Here is a 15100-nt window from a genome sequence, read left to right on the forward strand (position 1 = left end):
CACATCCTCTTGGGCTCCGTCCGCATCACTCACCCACTGATAACACTAGTAAAAAGAAAGGCCTTGTAGCCCTTTCGCCAGTGTACCAAACCCCACCTCAAGCTGAGCAGCTCTGACTTGAGAGGATTTTTTGTTTTTTTTTTTAATGTAGAAACAGAAATAAAAACAATGAGGACTCCCCTGGCTGTGGGGGCATGCCTTTAATGCCAGCACTCGGGAGGCAGAAGCAGGCCTAAGTTCCAGATCAGAACTGGTCTACAGAGAGGTTTCCAGGATATTCAGGGCTACACAATGAAACACTGTCTCGAAAACAAACACAATCAACAACAAAACAAGGAAGACAAGCCAGCAAGAAGGTGCTGTGGGTAAAGACACTTTCTGCCAAGACTGAGGACCCAAGTTTGATCCCCAGGAATCACATGATGGAAGAAGAGAACTGACTTCAACAGGCTGTCCTCTGACCTCTGACCTCCACAGACACACACGTAATGTGCCATACGTGTACCCCCACACACATACATACATACATACAAACAAACCAAGCAGAAAACTGGGGCTGAGGCTCAGCGGCAAAGAGCACTTGCTCCCGCTGAGGACTTGAGTCAGCTCCTAGAACTGTGCAGGGTTGTTCACAGACACCTGTAACTAATTCCATAGGATCTGACACTTTCTTCTTGGTACCACACACACGTGCACAAATACATACAGCACCCAAACACACACATAAATAAAGACAAAATAAATCTCTAAAAATAAATCAAAACCCTGTGGATAACTTGCATGCTAGCTTCACAAAGGATACCCTCAAATTTCTACCTCACATGTGGACTTTGGTGTACGGATCCACAGGCCTCCCATCAAATAACCTATTCTAGATCAGCGATGAAAGCAATCTACCTAGCTCGGACCCAGGAGGTGCATTTCCTTGCCCACACCCCCAAGGCCTTTGCCCTGTTTAGTATCTCGATTAGTATGTATTACTCCCAAGGGATAAGACAAGAAAAGGACAGGATCTTTTCAGACACTGGCACAGGGTCACACTCAGCTATGTAGGACACAGGACACAGAGCCACACTCAGCAATGCAGGACTCAGGACACAGGGCCACACTCAGCGATGCAGGACTCAGGACACAGAGCCACACTCAGCAATGCAGGACTCAGGACACAGGGCCACACTCAGCGATGCAGGACTCAGGACACAGGGCCACACTCAGCGATGCAGGACTCAGGACACAGGGCCACACTCAGCAATGCAGGACACAGGGCACAGGGCCACACTCAGCTCAGATCAGTCAGGCTGATCCCCAAGCAGAAACCCCCCGCCCAGCAGGACTCTGCCCCCGGTTACCTTGTAGATGATGCCCCCCGTGGCAGAGCACGTCAGCATGTAGTTGCCCTCTGAGTCGAAAGCGAAGAGCCGGCCCCTGGGAACTTGAACCTGCTTGTAGCCACTGTAGCCAGACAGGACAAAGGGGCCAGTGGCATCTGAAGGGAGGCCGTGCTCAGACACCTTGAGGCCGCTCTTGTGGATGTTCCACTGGATAAACTGCAGACACAGGCACCACAGGGGCTCCCTCAGACACTCGCACAGAGGCCACTACCCAGGCTCCCTTGGAGCCCCCCACAGTGGACACCACCTAGGCTTGGGAAACAGAGCCAGAGCTGACCCCAGGCAGTGATTGGCTGGGGTAACTGCCTCCCTCACCAGCCCTGCAACCCTTGGGACACGGGGTTTCCTTTTTACTGCTTTGGGCTTTGCTCAGACCTGTTTCCCGCTAGCATGCTGCCTCCAGCCCCCACATCAAACTCCATGTATTGTCTCGTGACCATGACCACAACTCCCCAAAGACTATCTTCCCCTAAATGTGGCTCCATCTACGGTGAGATGAGTCAGTTTTGCCACAGCTCGGGAAAAGGATATGAAATTCCCATCTACGAGAACAGCCAAGTCCCACTGACCTCACTGGACCCCACAGAGACGCTCAGTGACAGACTTCTATGTATCCCTCTTTTGCAGAAGATGAAAAGGAGGCTGGGAGCAGCCCAAGGCCACAGAGCTCACGGATGGCGGCCACCACTAAGTGCTGCTGGCGCCTACCTTGCCGTCCTCACCAATGCTGTACACGGCGTTCTCATCACAGCTGAACTCCACGGAGTAGACTTCCCCGAAGTGGGCCTTCCAGCTCATGGCACACTCGTGTTGCTGCATGTCTGGGAGAGCATGGCACCACTTAGCCTCAGACCTGGAAAGGTTTCCTGCACAGCGGGGGCCCCTCCCCTTCCGTGACAGCTGCTCTAGAGGACATGAGCCTCCCGGGCCTCAAAGTGCTGACCCTGCCAAGGCCACCTGCCTCTGAGTAGCCTCTTGACTGGGCCAAAGGGAGGACTGGGGTCCTTGGGGACAGCTAGAGCTCACCTGGGGGGAAGGGCTGTAAGTCTAGGAAGACACTGGGATCCTTCCTACCAGACCTCTATAACTGGCCCCAGGACGCCTTGGGGATTGTTACAGAGGAATCACTTTACCCCTCTGTAGAACCTAGGCCTGTCTCCCTGGGGACAGAGGGCAAGCCACCTTACAGCAAGTCAAAAGGATGGCACTGTTCTCCTGTGACCTCTTACATTCCACACAGGTGACAAGGACTCAGGTGGCTCAGCCCATGGCCAAAGGACTGCGGAGCGCTGTCCCCTCCCACAGTCTGTGCGCTGGAAACGCCTGGGCTCCAGCTGGGTCATCTAAGGAGGGGGCCAGGACGGCCACAGCACGGCATACGTACCAAAGAGCCGGATGACACCGTCAGCTGCCCCTGTGACCAGCAGGTTCCCATTGTGGTTGAAAGCTGTGCAGTTGATGGCAATGGGTTCGGGATCCAATGAGAACTGGAGCTAGGAATCCAAACAGGAGCACCGTTAGCAGACTGGTCCAACACTGGCCCTGCTGGGTGCCCCCTGCCAAGGCCTGCTTCTGGAGAAAATGGCCTGAGCCTCTGTGATGTGCTCTTTGAGTGGTAATGTCATTGGGCCTGCAGACACTCTCGAGTCCCCACTGAGGCACTAATCCAGGTGAGGGCAGTTACGAGTAACCCGTATCTCAGCAGCCCATGCTTTCCTTCCTGAAGTAGACTCCAATCTAAGCCTTACTGAACACTCCTGTTGCCATCAGGAACTAACAGTCTAACTGCCCTTCACTACGGGCAACACTGAGCGACAGAGGACACACACATCCCAAAGCTGCTCCAGCTCTCCCTATGAAGCCCAGCATTACCACAGGACCTAACAAAGTCACCTCAGAAAATGCAAACGAGATCTGCTAATTTGATAATACGAGGGACACCACTTCCAGCAATGCAGAACCCTCCTGGGACTAAAGCTGCAAGACCGATGTTAGATGGCATCAATCACACGCGGGTACAGTACTGAGCTATAAACAAAGAGACCTTCCAAGATCAAAGACAATCGAAGGGCAAGCGCCCTGCGGACTAGAGAACCCAAGAGGCAGGGAACACTGAAGCCTGAAGCCCAAAGTGAACGGTCTGGCCAAATGTAGTGTTAAAAAATTTCCACATGCTGCTAAGACTCCGAAGAGCAACATCCTCTGTGTAAGAATGAGTTAGAACTTCACAGAAAGTACTAAGAACACATAATCACAGGCTGGTGTGGGTTCACAACCAAACTCACAACCCCTATGTAGTCTGAGAATGGATTTCAAAGTTTCCAGTTGGTGGTGAAGCCCCCGGCGGAAGTGAAAGCAAATCTATTCCAAAGGAGTGCACCTCCCAGCAACAGGCCTCAGAGCATCCACAAGGATAAAGAGCCAGAGATGGGAACCTGAAGCAGAAATTCACAGGGCCCGGGAAGTGAAGGGGAGAGAAGCAGGCATCCAGGGAAACGGCAGGGAGCAGCAGCCGGATGGATTACCAGAACATTGCAGGACTTTCAGCATGTTTAACAGATGCCGACGGCAAGGGCAGAAGAGGACACAGTAGCATGGCCACGCCGGTGTGAGAGGATGGTGCTGCATTCCAGGAAATGAGAAGCGGGACTGTCCCCACAGGCTAATTTGAAGATGGGGACAGTGGGGAGGACACAGTGCGTAGTTAAAGCTGAGGAAGTGATGTCATGAAGACAGCAAAGTGAACAAAAGGCGAGGAGTCCGGAAAAAAATACATGTCAAACTGATGTTTGACATCAGGCAAGGGAGAACCAGGGAGATGTGAACACCGGGAAAAACATGCCTAAGAATGTTCCAGAACTGGACAAAAACACAAAGCCTCTCATCAGGAAATGGAACAAACCCAAAGCTGCAATTTTAATTTTATTTATTTATTGAGGCTGAAATTTTTATCATGGTTAACATTTTTTGAAGCAGGGTCTCGTGTATTGGAAAGTAACCTAGAATTCCTGATCCTCCTGCCTCCACCGCCTAAGTGTTAAATGTACAGACATGCACCACCACACCTAGTCAGTTTTTTAAAATGTGTTTTAACTTAGAAAATCCATACTGAGGGCTGGGCAGTGGTGGCACACGCCTTTAATCCCAGCACTTGGGAGGCAGAGGCAGGTGGATCTCTGTGAATTCGAGGCCAGCCTGGTCTACAAGAGCTAGTTCCAGGACAGGCTCCAAAGCTACAGAGAAGCCCTGTCTTGAAAACCAAACAAACAAACAAACAAAAAAAAAAAAAAAAAAGAAAATCCACACTGAGGTACCCAGATCAGACCTTCAAATAGCCAGAGACAGGAAGGTGAGCTGCAGAGAGAGACAACTTCTTTGTTTCAGCAGAGGCCACCAGAAGAGAAGACGGAGCCAGAGAGTTAGGGAGTGGACCCGTTTCTAACTAGAATACAGAATTCTAGAAAAATGCATACCCTGTGACTCCACACACACAAAGTTTGAAAGCCTGTGAAGCAGACACTGGTGTGAGTGTGAGTGTGAGTGTGGGGGTATCTACCCATGTTAAGGTTCCTGTGAAACTGGAACCTTTTAACATATATATATATATATATAAAGAAGAACTACTTCCAAGTGAGGAGCCCATGGCACTGCTTTTCCCATTTTCCTCCATTCTTTTCTAAGCATTCAATATTTACAGTAAAAACTGAAATCCCTAAGTAAACTTAAGGGTTACGAATCCTACTGTGGAGAACTTTGTGGAAGAACCTCAGAATGCCAGTAGAGAAGACGCAGAACTACACTGGTATGGAGGACAGTAACAGTGTCCCCCAGAGAGGCCCTGCAGACATGTTTAGGAAATGCCCCTAGCGACACAGGACAACGGTCAGCCCAGAAGTACACTTTGACACTGACTGGGGGAAACGCCCGACGCCTAAGTGGGGCATATTTGGCAGGGAGTGTAAGTCAAGAATCCAGGGTGGTCTCTGGGCTTGAGAGGCCTGCGAGATGTCCCCAGTGGGCACACAGTCTGTTTCCGCAAGCAGAAGCTCGAAAGCACAGCCCACACATCTAGAAAGCGGTCCCTCTCAGACAGGGCCCCTAGGAACAAGGTGGGCACCGTTAGCATTGAAGCATTGAAACAAGTCACTTCAGCGGGCACCACCACTCTGAGCAGGGAAGTACCACCACTTCCCTCCAGGGCAATGGAAACAACTGCAAGCACTACTATCCTGGGGGGAACGGGCCCTCAGCTCCAGGTGGGCCATGCGCTCAGTCTCCTGCCAGCTGTCACCCCTGTCCTTGTCCTTAGTACTTCTGGCTGCTCCCATGATTCCCATGCAGCTTTAAGTTACTAGCGGGTGGGAGAAAGACCGGAGCCCTCTCCTAAAATGTAAGCTATCTAGCCTGCTGGTGGGTTCTGGGTAACCCAAGTCGATGGCACAACTCCATTGCTCATAATCTGTCAACTGGGACCTGACACTTTTCAACACTTAAAACCTGGAAACGTTCTCACACATCAAAATCCTCAGGCGAAAGCACTATAAGGAGACGGTGATCATCAAAAACACGGGGAACATGGGCAGCATACCCAGCCCCCAAAGATCCGCGGACAGGTCCTGTACCTGCTGCTTCATGGCTTTTGTGTCCCACAGCAGCAGCTTCCCAGGAACCTGGTTCGTGCCTTTGCTGCCAATGTCTGGAGCCAAGGAGTCCGTCTGGGAGGTGAGGCTCGGAGCAGCAGCTGAACAGACGAAAGAGGCCCCACTGGGGCTGCAGGCAAGAGACAGGATTCTGCAACACACACAGGCCAGGGTCAGACAGTCACCAGCACAGGCCCTGAGGCGGTGACTCCAGGAGGTAGGGGTCCACAGAGCAGCTGCAGGGGGGGCTTCTAGTGCGTGGGGAGGCTCCTGCTCACCTGGGCATATCATCGCTAATGTTGATCTCACAGAGGTTCTTCTTGGATTCCGTATCATAAAGACGCACCATCCCCACACCGCTGCCCAGCAGGAGCTGGAACAAGAAGAGGCAGGAAGATGAGGAGGACAGCACAGGAGTCAGGGAGGACCACCATGGTGAGAGAGGCCCACTCCTGTAGGGTACAGAGCTGCGCAAGCTGTCCGGGCGAGCTCCTTACTCCAGGCAGCCAGGGAAACTCTGGCTACAGTGGACCTCATTTAAAATGCCACACAGAGGGCCTGGAGAGACGGCTCATTGGTTAAGAGAACTAGCTGCTCTTCCAGAGGACCAGGTTCCAGTCCCAGAACCTAGATAGCATCTCACAACCATCTAAACCAGGGGATCTGATGCCCTCTTCTGCCTCCTCAGGCACCAGGCACATATGTGGTGCATAGACATCCATGCAGACAAAATAGAAAATAAAGATCTTGCTTTGTTTAGTTTTTTGAGATAGGGTTTCTCTGTGTAACCCTGGCTGTCCTGGGAACTTGTTCTGTAGACCAAGCTGGTCTTGGACTCAGAGATCTGCCTACCTCTGCCTCCTGAGTGCTGGGATTAAAGGTGTTCACCATCACTACCCACTAGATTAAATATATTTTAAAAAAAAAGTCACGAAGACATCAAAGCCAACCTTAAATAGATGCAAACGCAGGTCACGTGCTTTGATCTAAATCTGGTCTGAGTGTCCTGGCAGCTTGGTTCCCAGCATTCTGGTGTGAAAGGGATAGGAACTGAAGAAGTGGGGCAAATTCGAAGGTGGTTAGACCACCGGAGGCATAGCTCTCGGGCGAGATTAATGATGGACTCAGAGTGAATGTGTCTCTCTCTCTTGAGAGTTGTGGAAAAGCAAGCTTTGTGCCTATCTCCCTTTCTGGCTTCCTGCCTCGCCATGGGATCTCTCCGTTTGGCACGAGCTCCCATCATGATGCATGTGCTGCAGCCAAAGGAGCCTTCACAGAATAGTGCACATGCTGGTACCATGCTCTTGGACCTACAGAATTGTGGGCTAGATAAACTTCGATCCAGTCTCAAGTACGCTGTTATAGCAACAGAAAGCAGACTTCTATGGTGTCTGTGGATGACAGGATGCACCCAGAAATATTCTGGCTGGTTACCCGAGACCCTCTGACCTTTCCCCGCTTCTTTCAGTTTTAAATCCCAGCTGTTCCAACCCTTCCTTTTGCTCCTACTTCCTCTACCTTTCTGTAGGCCTGGCCCTGGCCAGTCTTGGGGCCGTGGTGACCATTCTATTTGCCTTTGCAGGGATAGCTCTGGCCTCCAGAATACATAGAGTATATAAGTATATAAGGTCCCTGACTCTGGGACCATAGGACTCACTGGGATAAAAGTGTAGAAGAGAATAACAGGAATCAATGCCAGAGCAATCCAGGCCTGGGTATCCCCAGGAACATGAGCTAGGCAATGGCCTCTGCACCCACTTGGCAAGCGAACACCAGTTCAGGGACAGCCCTGATACGAGGGCAATTCCTTCCTGTGTTGTCTGACATCTGGGAAAACCAGTGCCTGTCTCTTCGGCTGCAAGCAATCCATTTTAACTCCTTAACTGCAAACTCTCTCTCAGATAGGAAGTCCACTGGGAAAACAGCACTAGGCCACTCCCAGGGAAAAGGGGCCTGTGGGAAGCACAAACCAGAACACGGCCCTCTCGCTAACATAAGCTGCTGCGCTTTGAGCCAGGACAGGCAGATCTCAGCCAGAGCAGAGGGTGTATTAATAATGTATCAGAAACACGGTGGTCCGGAGGACCCAGGAGTCTCCTGAGACAGACCAGCAGACAGGATGGACTTTTCCAGTCTCTAGGAGTAACTTCATGGCCACCTGGGCTATTCCTAGATGTATGGTCCTGGCCCCTGACCAGTGGCGACCGGAGAGGAGATTCAGCTTACCTCATCAGCTTGGCCTGTCAGGAGCCTCTGAGAGAGAACGTCTGAACCTGGAATGCAGAGCAAGCTCCGCATGCAGTGTGTCACTTACCAGCCTGTCTCGCTTGGTGGCCCACTCCAGAGAGAGCAGAGGTGACTTAGAGATGGAGGAGGCCTTGGTCTGCATGATGGGGTTGAAGGACCACACTTTGATGACCCCATCCACATCTAAGCTGGCAACTCTCCTACCGGAGCAGTCCACTCTGTGAAGGGACAAAGGGAGGCGTCAGTGTCCTGGCCCCATCCTCTAGGGCCAACAATGATACCGTCATGGTTTCCCAACTTTCCAACTCAATCAAAGCTACAGCGCAAGCCCTGCACTTGGAGGATAAGTGTAAAAGCACTCTAGAGACAGACATCCACCAGGAAACATGGCAGGGCGCCAGACACGCGGCTCATCTTCCTGAGAAAAGCAAGTCAAGATGCTAACTGCCTAAGCCTAGTAGACAGCCTCAGAATCCTGGAACCCACTGGAAGTGTGGAAAAACCAGTTCCCAAGAGCTGTCCTTTGACCTCTATACGCATGCATACATTTACACACACACCACGAATACGCATATGCACAATAAGAAATACACAAATAAACAAACAAATGAAATACCAGTATACACAGTGCCATGCAAGGCTGTGCTGGGAACACATGAAAGGAACAGCAGCAGTCTCAGAGGGTGCCTCAGGGCACCTGCCACCTGAGATTTGGAGCTTCCCCCATTAGGATCTAGATCAAGTCAAGGGCCAGGCACAGATGAGGACAGTCAAAACACAAAGCTCCCTGCAAGCGCTTTCCTGATGTTTAAATACACACACACACACACACACACACACACACACACACACACAGAGAGAGAGAGAGAGAGAGAGAGAGAGAGATAAAAATTTCCATACACAACACACTAACATAAAAGAACTAAACCTGAATGGTCTGATGGAAGCCACCACAAGGGCAGCACCTAGTCCGGCAGGACTCTAATAACCCTTCAGGGACATTTTCCTGCCACCAGCATTTCCGCACACTGTCCAAAACCCCAGTTCCTCACCCCTCGGCCCACCTGCAGTGCATGATAGATGAATGGTGCTCCCCATACTCCTCCTGGCTCAACACTATGAAGGGCTGCTCGGGGCGGCCTCCCTCAGAGCCTGCTGTGGACACCCGGGCCAGAGGCTCCACTGTTCCCGTGTGGAGTTCCAGGCTGGGCTCAGCTTCTGGGCCACTGCCTTCCGGCTTCTTCTCTGCACACTGTGACCAGCAAAGCAGGGACGTGTCAGCTTAGGAAGGGACTCCTTCACCACACAAACACCCTAGATGTCTACGGTGGTCACTGCTCACGAGGTCAGCTGAGCCTTGAGAGCTACGCACAGCTCCCCTGGGACAGTAAGGTGCCTGCTTTCTGGGAACTGCGATCTCCTCACAGGCCCTGGCTGGGGAAGAGGGCTGGCCTTGTCCTCTCTGATGGGGCTCAGCGTGCAGGCCAGACAGAGGGCAGTGTCTCAGCCAGGTTTACTATCGCTGTGATGAAACACCATGACCAAAGCAAGTTGAGGAGCAAAGGGTTTATTTGGCTTATGCTTCCACATCACTTTTCAACATCAATAGGAGTCAGGACAGGAACTCAAACAGGCCAGGATCCTGGCAGCAGAAGCTGATGTAGAGACCATGGTAGGGTGCTGCTCACTGGTTTGCTTCCTATAGCTTGCTCAGTCTACTTTCTTAAAGAATCCAGGACCCAGCCCAGGGATGACACCACCCACCACAGGCTGGGCCCTCCCACATCAATCACTAATTAAGAAAAATGCCCTCGAGCAGTGGTTCTCAACCTGTGGGTCTTCAACACATACCAGAAAACCTGCACATCAGATATTTACATTATGACTCATAACAGTAACAAAATTACAGTTATGAAATAACAATGAGATACTTTCATGGCTGGGGGTCACCACAGCATGAGGAACTGTCTTAAAGGGTTGCAGCATTAGGAAGGTTGGGAACCACTGCCCTACAGGCTAGCCTACAGCCCGATATTATGGCGGTATTTCCTCAATTGAGGGTCCCTCCTCTCAGATGACTCTAGCTCGTGTCAAGTTCACACAAAACTAACCAGCACAACCAGCTGACCCCTTGTCAGCTTGACACACAAACCCATCATTGTTAAACCACAATTTTTCCTTTCTTGTTCATTCCCAAGATCATAGCAAAGACGTCATATTATAAACAGTCCACAAACATAAAAAGTCCCACAGCCTTACAATTCGAAACACTTTAGAAGCTGTCTCTTTAAAAATACGTAGTCTCTTTTAAAGTCCAAAATCTCTTTTTAAAAAGCTTAAAATCTCACAGGAGCTGTGAGCCCCTGTAAAACAAAATCAAATTAAATACTTTCTTACTTCAAAAGGGAAGAACCAGGGCACAGTTGTAAACTGAACAAGGCAAAAACCAAACTCAAACGGTATAAATAATTCCGTGTCCAACATCTGGGATCCACTCCTGATCTTCCGGGCTCCTCCAAGGGGCTTCTCTGGCTCCGCCCTCTGCGGCACACAGCACACACAGCCTGTCTTATAAGCTCAGCAGGCACCACTCCACCGTGGCTGTTCTTGGTGCTTGTCCCACGGTACCAGCATCTCCAAATTGCTGGGGTCTCTGCCTCTCTTCACGGTGCCAAGCCTCAGCTTCTCTGCATGACCCCTTCCATCACAGGGCTTCAACTGCTACTGAGGCTGCATCTTCACCAATGCCAAGCCTCGGCGGCTCAGCAGCTCTCGGCGACCCCTTCACGCCTTTAAACCCAGTACTACCTGGGTGACTCTGTGGCTACCAGACCGAGGTACACCTTGGCCACCTCTGGAACACAGTTTCTGGCAGTGACGGTCAGGAAACATCTACCAGAAGGTTTCACCTCAGTGACGCTGGTCTCTTCCTAACCACAGCTAACTTTTCAGATGACCTGACCAGCACCAATGGTCCCAGCAGAGCAAAAGTGTCTGTTACGGTGCCAGTCTCTTGTAAACCATAGCCCCAGCTTCTAAATTCAGCCCCAGCTGACCAGAACCACAGAATCTTAATTCAAAATAGCAAATATTCAATTTAAGTTAACTGTCAAATTTCCTTCTGAAACTTCACAAGCCAGGCCTCCACTGTCTGCATTTCTCTCAGCATTCATTTCTTCCAAGCTCCCACAGAACAGCTCACCAAGCTTTGAACACTCGATGGATCTTCTTGCCCCGAGTTCCAAAGCCCTTCCACAATCCTCCCAAAAATGATATGGCCAGGCCTGTCACAGCAATACCCCACTATGCTGGCACAAGTTTCTGTCTTACGTTTCCTATTGCTGTGAGGAAATACATGAGCACAGTGAGGTGGGGGAAAGGGCTTATGTGGCTTCCGCATCTCACCGTTCATCACTGAAGGAAGGTGGGGCCGGAACTTAAGCTGGGCAGGAACCTGGAGGCAGGAGCTGATGCAGAGGCCATGGAGGGGAGCTGTTTACTCATGTGTTCCCTATGGCTTGCTTGGTCTGCTTTCTTATAGAAGCCAGGACCACCAGCCCAGGGATGGCCCTACTCACAGTGGGTTAAGCACTCCCCTGTCAATCACTAATTAAGAAAATGCCCTTTAGACGCCTCTGGCCTGATACTATGGAGGCATTTTCTCAGTCAAGATTCTCACCTCTCAGATGACTACAGTGTGTGTCAAGCTGACATAGACCTAGCCAGCACAGGTAGGGAGCAGAGCTTAACGAGAGTTGACTGTGGGTAAGGAAGCCTCTGTGCTGAGTGACTCGTGGCTTATCCCTGACTTAATGATGATGTCACCACCCCACTTACAGCTGTGGACCCTGGACTGAGACAGAAGCGAGGCACTTTAGGGCACCGGCTAGCAGAGGGGAGAACTTGGGTGTGAAGCTAGATCTGTTGAAGGGCCTTGGTAGTGCACCTATAAGTCAGCATCTCCCCCTGATAGGGGGACCAAGAAAACAGGGGACAATGGCCAAGCATGGAAAGGCCTGACAACCTCCTCAGCTGTAACATGAGGGCTGCCTTGCTTGTTGGGGTTTGAGTCCAGCATCTGCCTCCCTATGGCAACAAGAGTCCTTCACTACAACCCTTTAAGTGAACAAAGAGGACCCAACCAGGAGAAAGTACCCAAGAGGGCGAGCCGGTTTGTCACTTGGGCTTTTGGCAGAAATGGCTCACACTATCAGCAAGAGCAGATGCTGCCTCACATTCTCAGAGACCTCTGTCTCCAGGACTCCTCACAGGGAAGATGGGGCTATATAGCATCTTGCTGAGCTAATACATGGCTTCCAGCACAAGAGTCACTCAGCAGGGACTCCGAGGGAGCAGAAGAAAGAGATGCTGTGGGCCACTGCATCAGACTCCGAGGTGATCAAGTCTCGGGCCCTGCCATGCTACCACACACGGGTCACCCAAGGGAAGGATAGGTATAGTGGGATCCTCAGCACTCATAGAGACCTTTCTGGCCCAGCTGGAGGAAATGCTACCAGGAGAAAAACAGGCAAAACAGAACCCAAATACCAATATGATAATAACCAACCTGGCCAGAACAAGCCCTGCCTGACAGCAGAACTCAGAGGAGACCCAAAAGGTACCTCAGCAGCCTGGGCACCCTATACCTGGGAGGAGGAGGTGGAGAGCAGCTCCCTCCTCTCCTTGCCGTGGTCCTGCAGACGCCGTTGGCGCTGATGTGTCCAGCTGGCCTCTCCAGGCACAGGCCCACTCAGAAGGCTCTTCCCATCCTTGGTCCCGGGCACTGGGTCCTTTCCCTTCGTAGCCTAGAGGACGAGAAGCAGGCTGTGAAAAGTCTCCTCCAGGCTGTCCAGGCAGTGACTCTGGACCAGGAAGGATACAAAAGCCAGGGAGCAGTTTCTCTTCCCACCAGCTCTCGGGAAAGACCCTCCCAGGCTGACCTGGGCAGGAGGTTCAAACCAGCCAGGCAAGCCTCCAGACCGAGCTCCTCCTTGCCAGGTCACCTGCTGGTCTCAGCCTGCACTCTCACCTGGACAGAAGAAGAGAGAATCCTTCCGATTCAACAGGAATTATCAACTTTTGTTACAGTGAAGGAGTTCAGTACTTACTAGCAGGCCAGGTCCAATACTGGGTAATACCAGCAGTTATATGCAACAACATTTGGACAACACTAAGTGCACACACACACACACACACACACACACACACACACACACCAGCCAACCTCTTCTAGAGTAGGGCCATCTACAGGACTAAGCTCACTACTGTGAACAAGTAATAAAACGGGGTGGGGTGGGTTCAGTGGCAGAGCGCTTGCCTGGCAGGCAAGAAGCCTCAAGTTCACTATCAAAAGCAGCAGAATAAAACAAACAAGAAGGCTAGACTACTTTAAAAATGGCTAAACCACCAGACATTTTTAACAGAACTTATCAGGAAACTCAAGGATCTCTGTGTAAGATAAATTAGAATGGAAAGGCAATGACATTTTTCTGTTTTTTTTTTCATACCAAGAGTGATAAGGTCCATAGCAATGAATGAATTACTAGATGGATCTAGTCATCCCCGCCCACCCAAGACATCGCTGCCCTTCGCATAAGCAGCGGGAGGTGAAGATGCCAGTTAGCTGGGCTAGCTGGGAGTGCCGGGGCGGCATGGTGTCCTGGAGTGCCAACCTCACGACACAGACCTACCATTCTCCTGTTTACTGACCCAAAGGGCGAGGAGCAACTCCCAAAGTTTTCCCCTGACTTCCACACCTGTGCTTCAATACATGTATACACATGTCTGTCTGTCTGTCTCTCTTTCTCTCTCTAATACACACACACACACACACACACACACACACACACACACACACACGGTTTTTACTTTTTTTTCAATCTGCACTGAGATTCCATTTTAGATACACCATGCTGGCAACAGCTCCAGGGTTAGGGAGCAGATGCTGCTGGGGAGGCCATGAAGAGCCAGGAACTCTCATCCACTCCTGACAGAAATACAAAATGAGAAAACCCAAATGGAGACAGGGAAGAAAGAGGTCTTTATTTCATCCTTCAGCTGCCCAGTGAGGTAGGAAGTGGGCAGGGATAAAAAGCTAAAACACAGGTGAAAGTGAAGCCACTGGACAATGACCGTAAATACCTTCAGACAAATTCCTAAAATGCCAACTGAGATTCTCTGGGTGGACAGGACACTAGAGTGACAGAAGGTGCTGGAAGAACTGACCTGCCCACAGGGAGATTCGGCCCCTAGAGAGTTTCTTGAATTCCACCATCAAGCCTCCCTCATACTGTAACCCTGAGGGGACGCACAGCCGACAGTCTGCCGAGGCCCTGGCTACTGACAACCAACAAAAGAGTGTGTGAGCTGACGGCTAGAGGAGGCTGTGTCTGCCAAGGGCAGTTCTGACATCAGTCACTCATTCTTTGACAGGGTGGATCTTCCTAACCCTAACCGTGCTTTGGGTTTCATTTTCTCAGGCTTTAGAATATTTATGAAATATTAGATGTGACCCACATCTAAACATGAAATGCATTTACGCTTCATATACTTTTTATGCACATGGCATAAAAATAATTTTATGTAATGGTTTTAAATGTCCGGGGATTTAGTGGTAGAAGGCTTGCCATCATGCACACAGCCCTGGATTTGTATGCCACACTCTAGACTACAGTTAAATGACTTATACAAGCAGAACTTCTGTCTGAGGCGCTACTGTTGACAATCTCATTTAACAGAAAGTAAAGGAACTGGGGAGACACCCACCACACTGGGCTCGTCATGGACTTAGAAGCTGGCTGGTTATGCTCACGTGACAGAAAG

General features: G+C 50.8%; 1 protein-coding gene across 1 annotated transcript in view; it reads right to left on the reverse strand.

The window, feature by feature from the left end:
- The window catches only part of Wdr91 (WD repeat domain 91), a 35107-nt gene that overhangs the window by 4735 nt on the left and 15272 nt on the right, over positions 1-15100 (reverse strand). The window contains exons 7-14 of the mRNA XM_085683781.2: positions 12925-13083; positions 9343-9530; positions 8346-8496; positions 6310-6404; positions 6014-6182; positions 2776-2884; positions 2100-2212; positions 1350-1547 (exon numbers count right to left, since the gene is read on the reverse strand). Of these exons, the coding sequence (XP_085539907.2) occupies positions 1350-1547; positions 2100-2212; positions 2776-2884; positions 6014-6182; positions 6310-6404; positions 8346-8496; positions 9343-9530; positions 12925-13083 (1182 nt within the window). The remainder of the gene's footprint in view (positions 1-1349; positions 1548-2099; positions 2213-2775; positions 2885-6013; positions 6183-6309; positions 6405-8345; positions 8497-9342; positions 9531-12924; positions 13084-15100) is intronic.

Source organism: Myodes glareolus, chromosome 25 (genome assembly GCF_982192425.1).
Source record: "Myodes glareolus chromosome 25, mMyoGla1.1, whole genome shotgun sequence".
In the NCBI taxonomy this organism is placed as follows: domain Eukaryota; kingdom Metazoa; phylum Chordata; class Mammalia; order Rodentia; family Cricetidae; genus Myodes; species Myodes glareolus.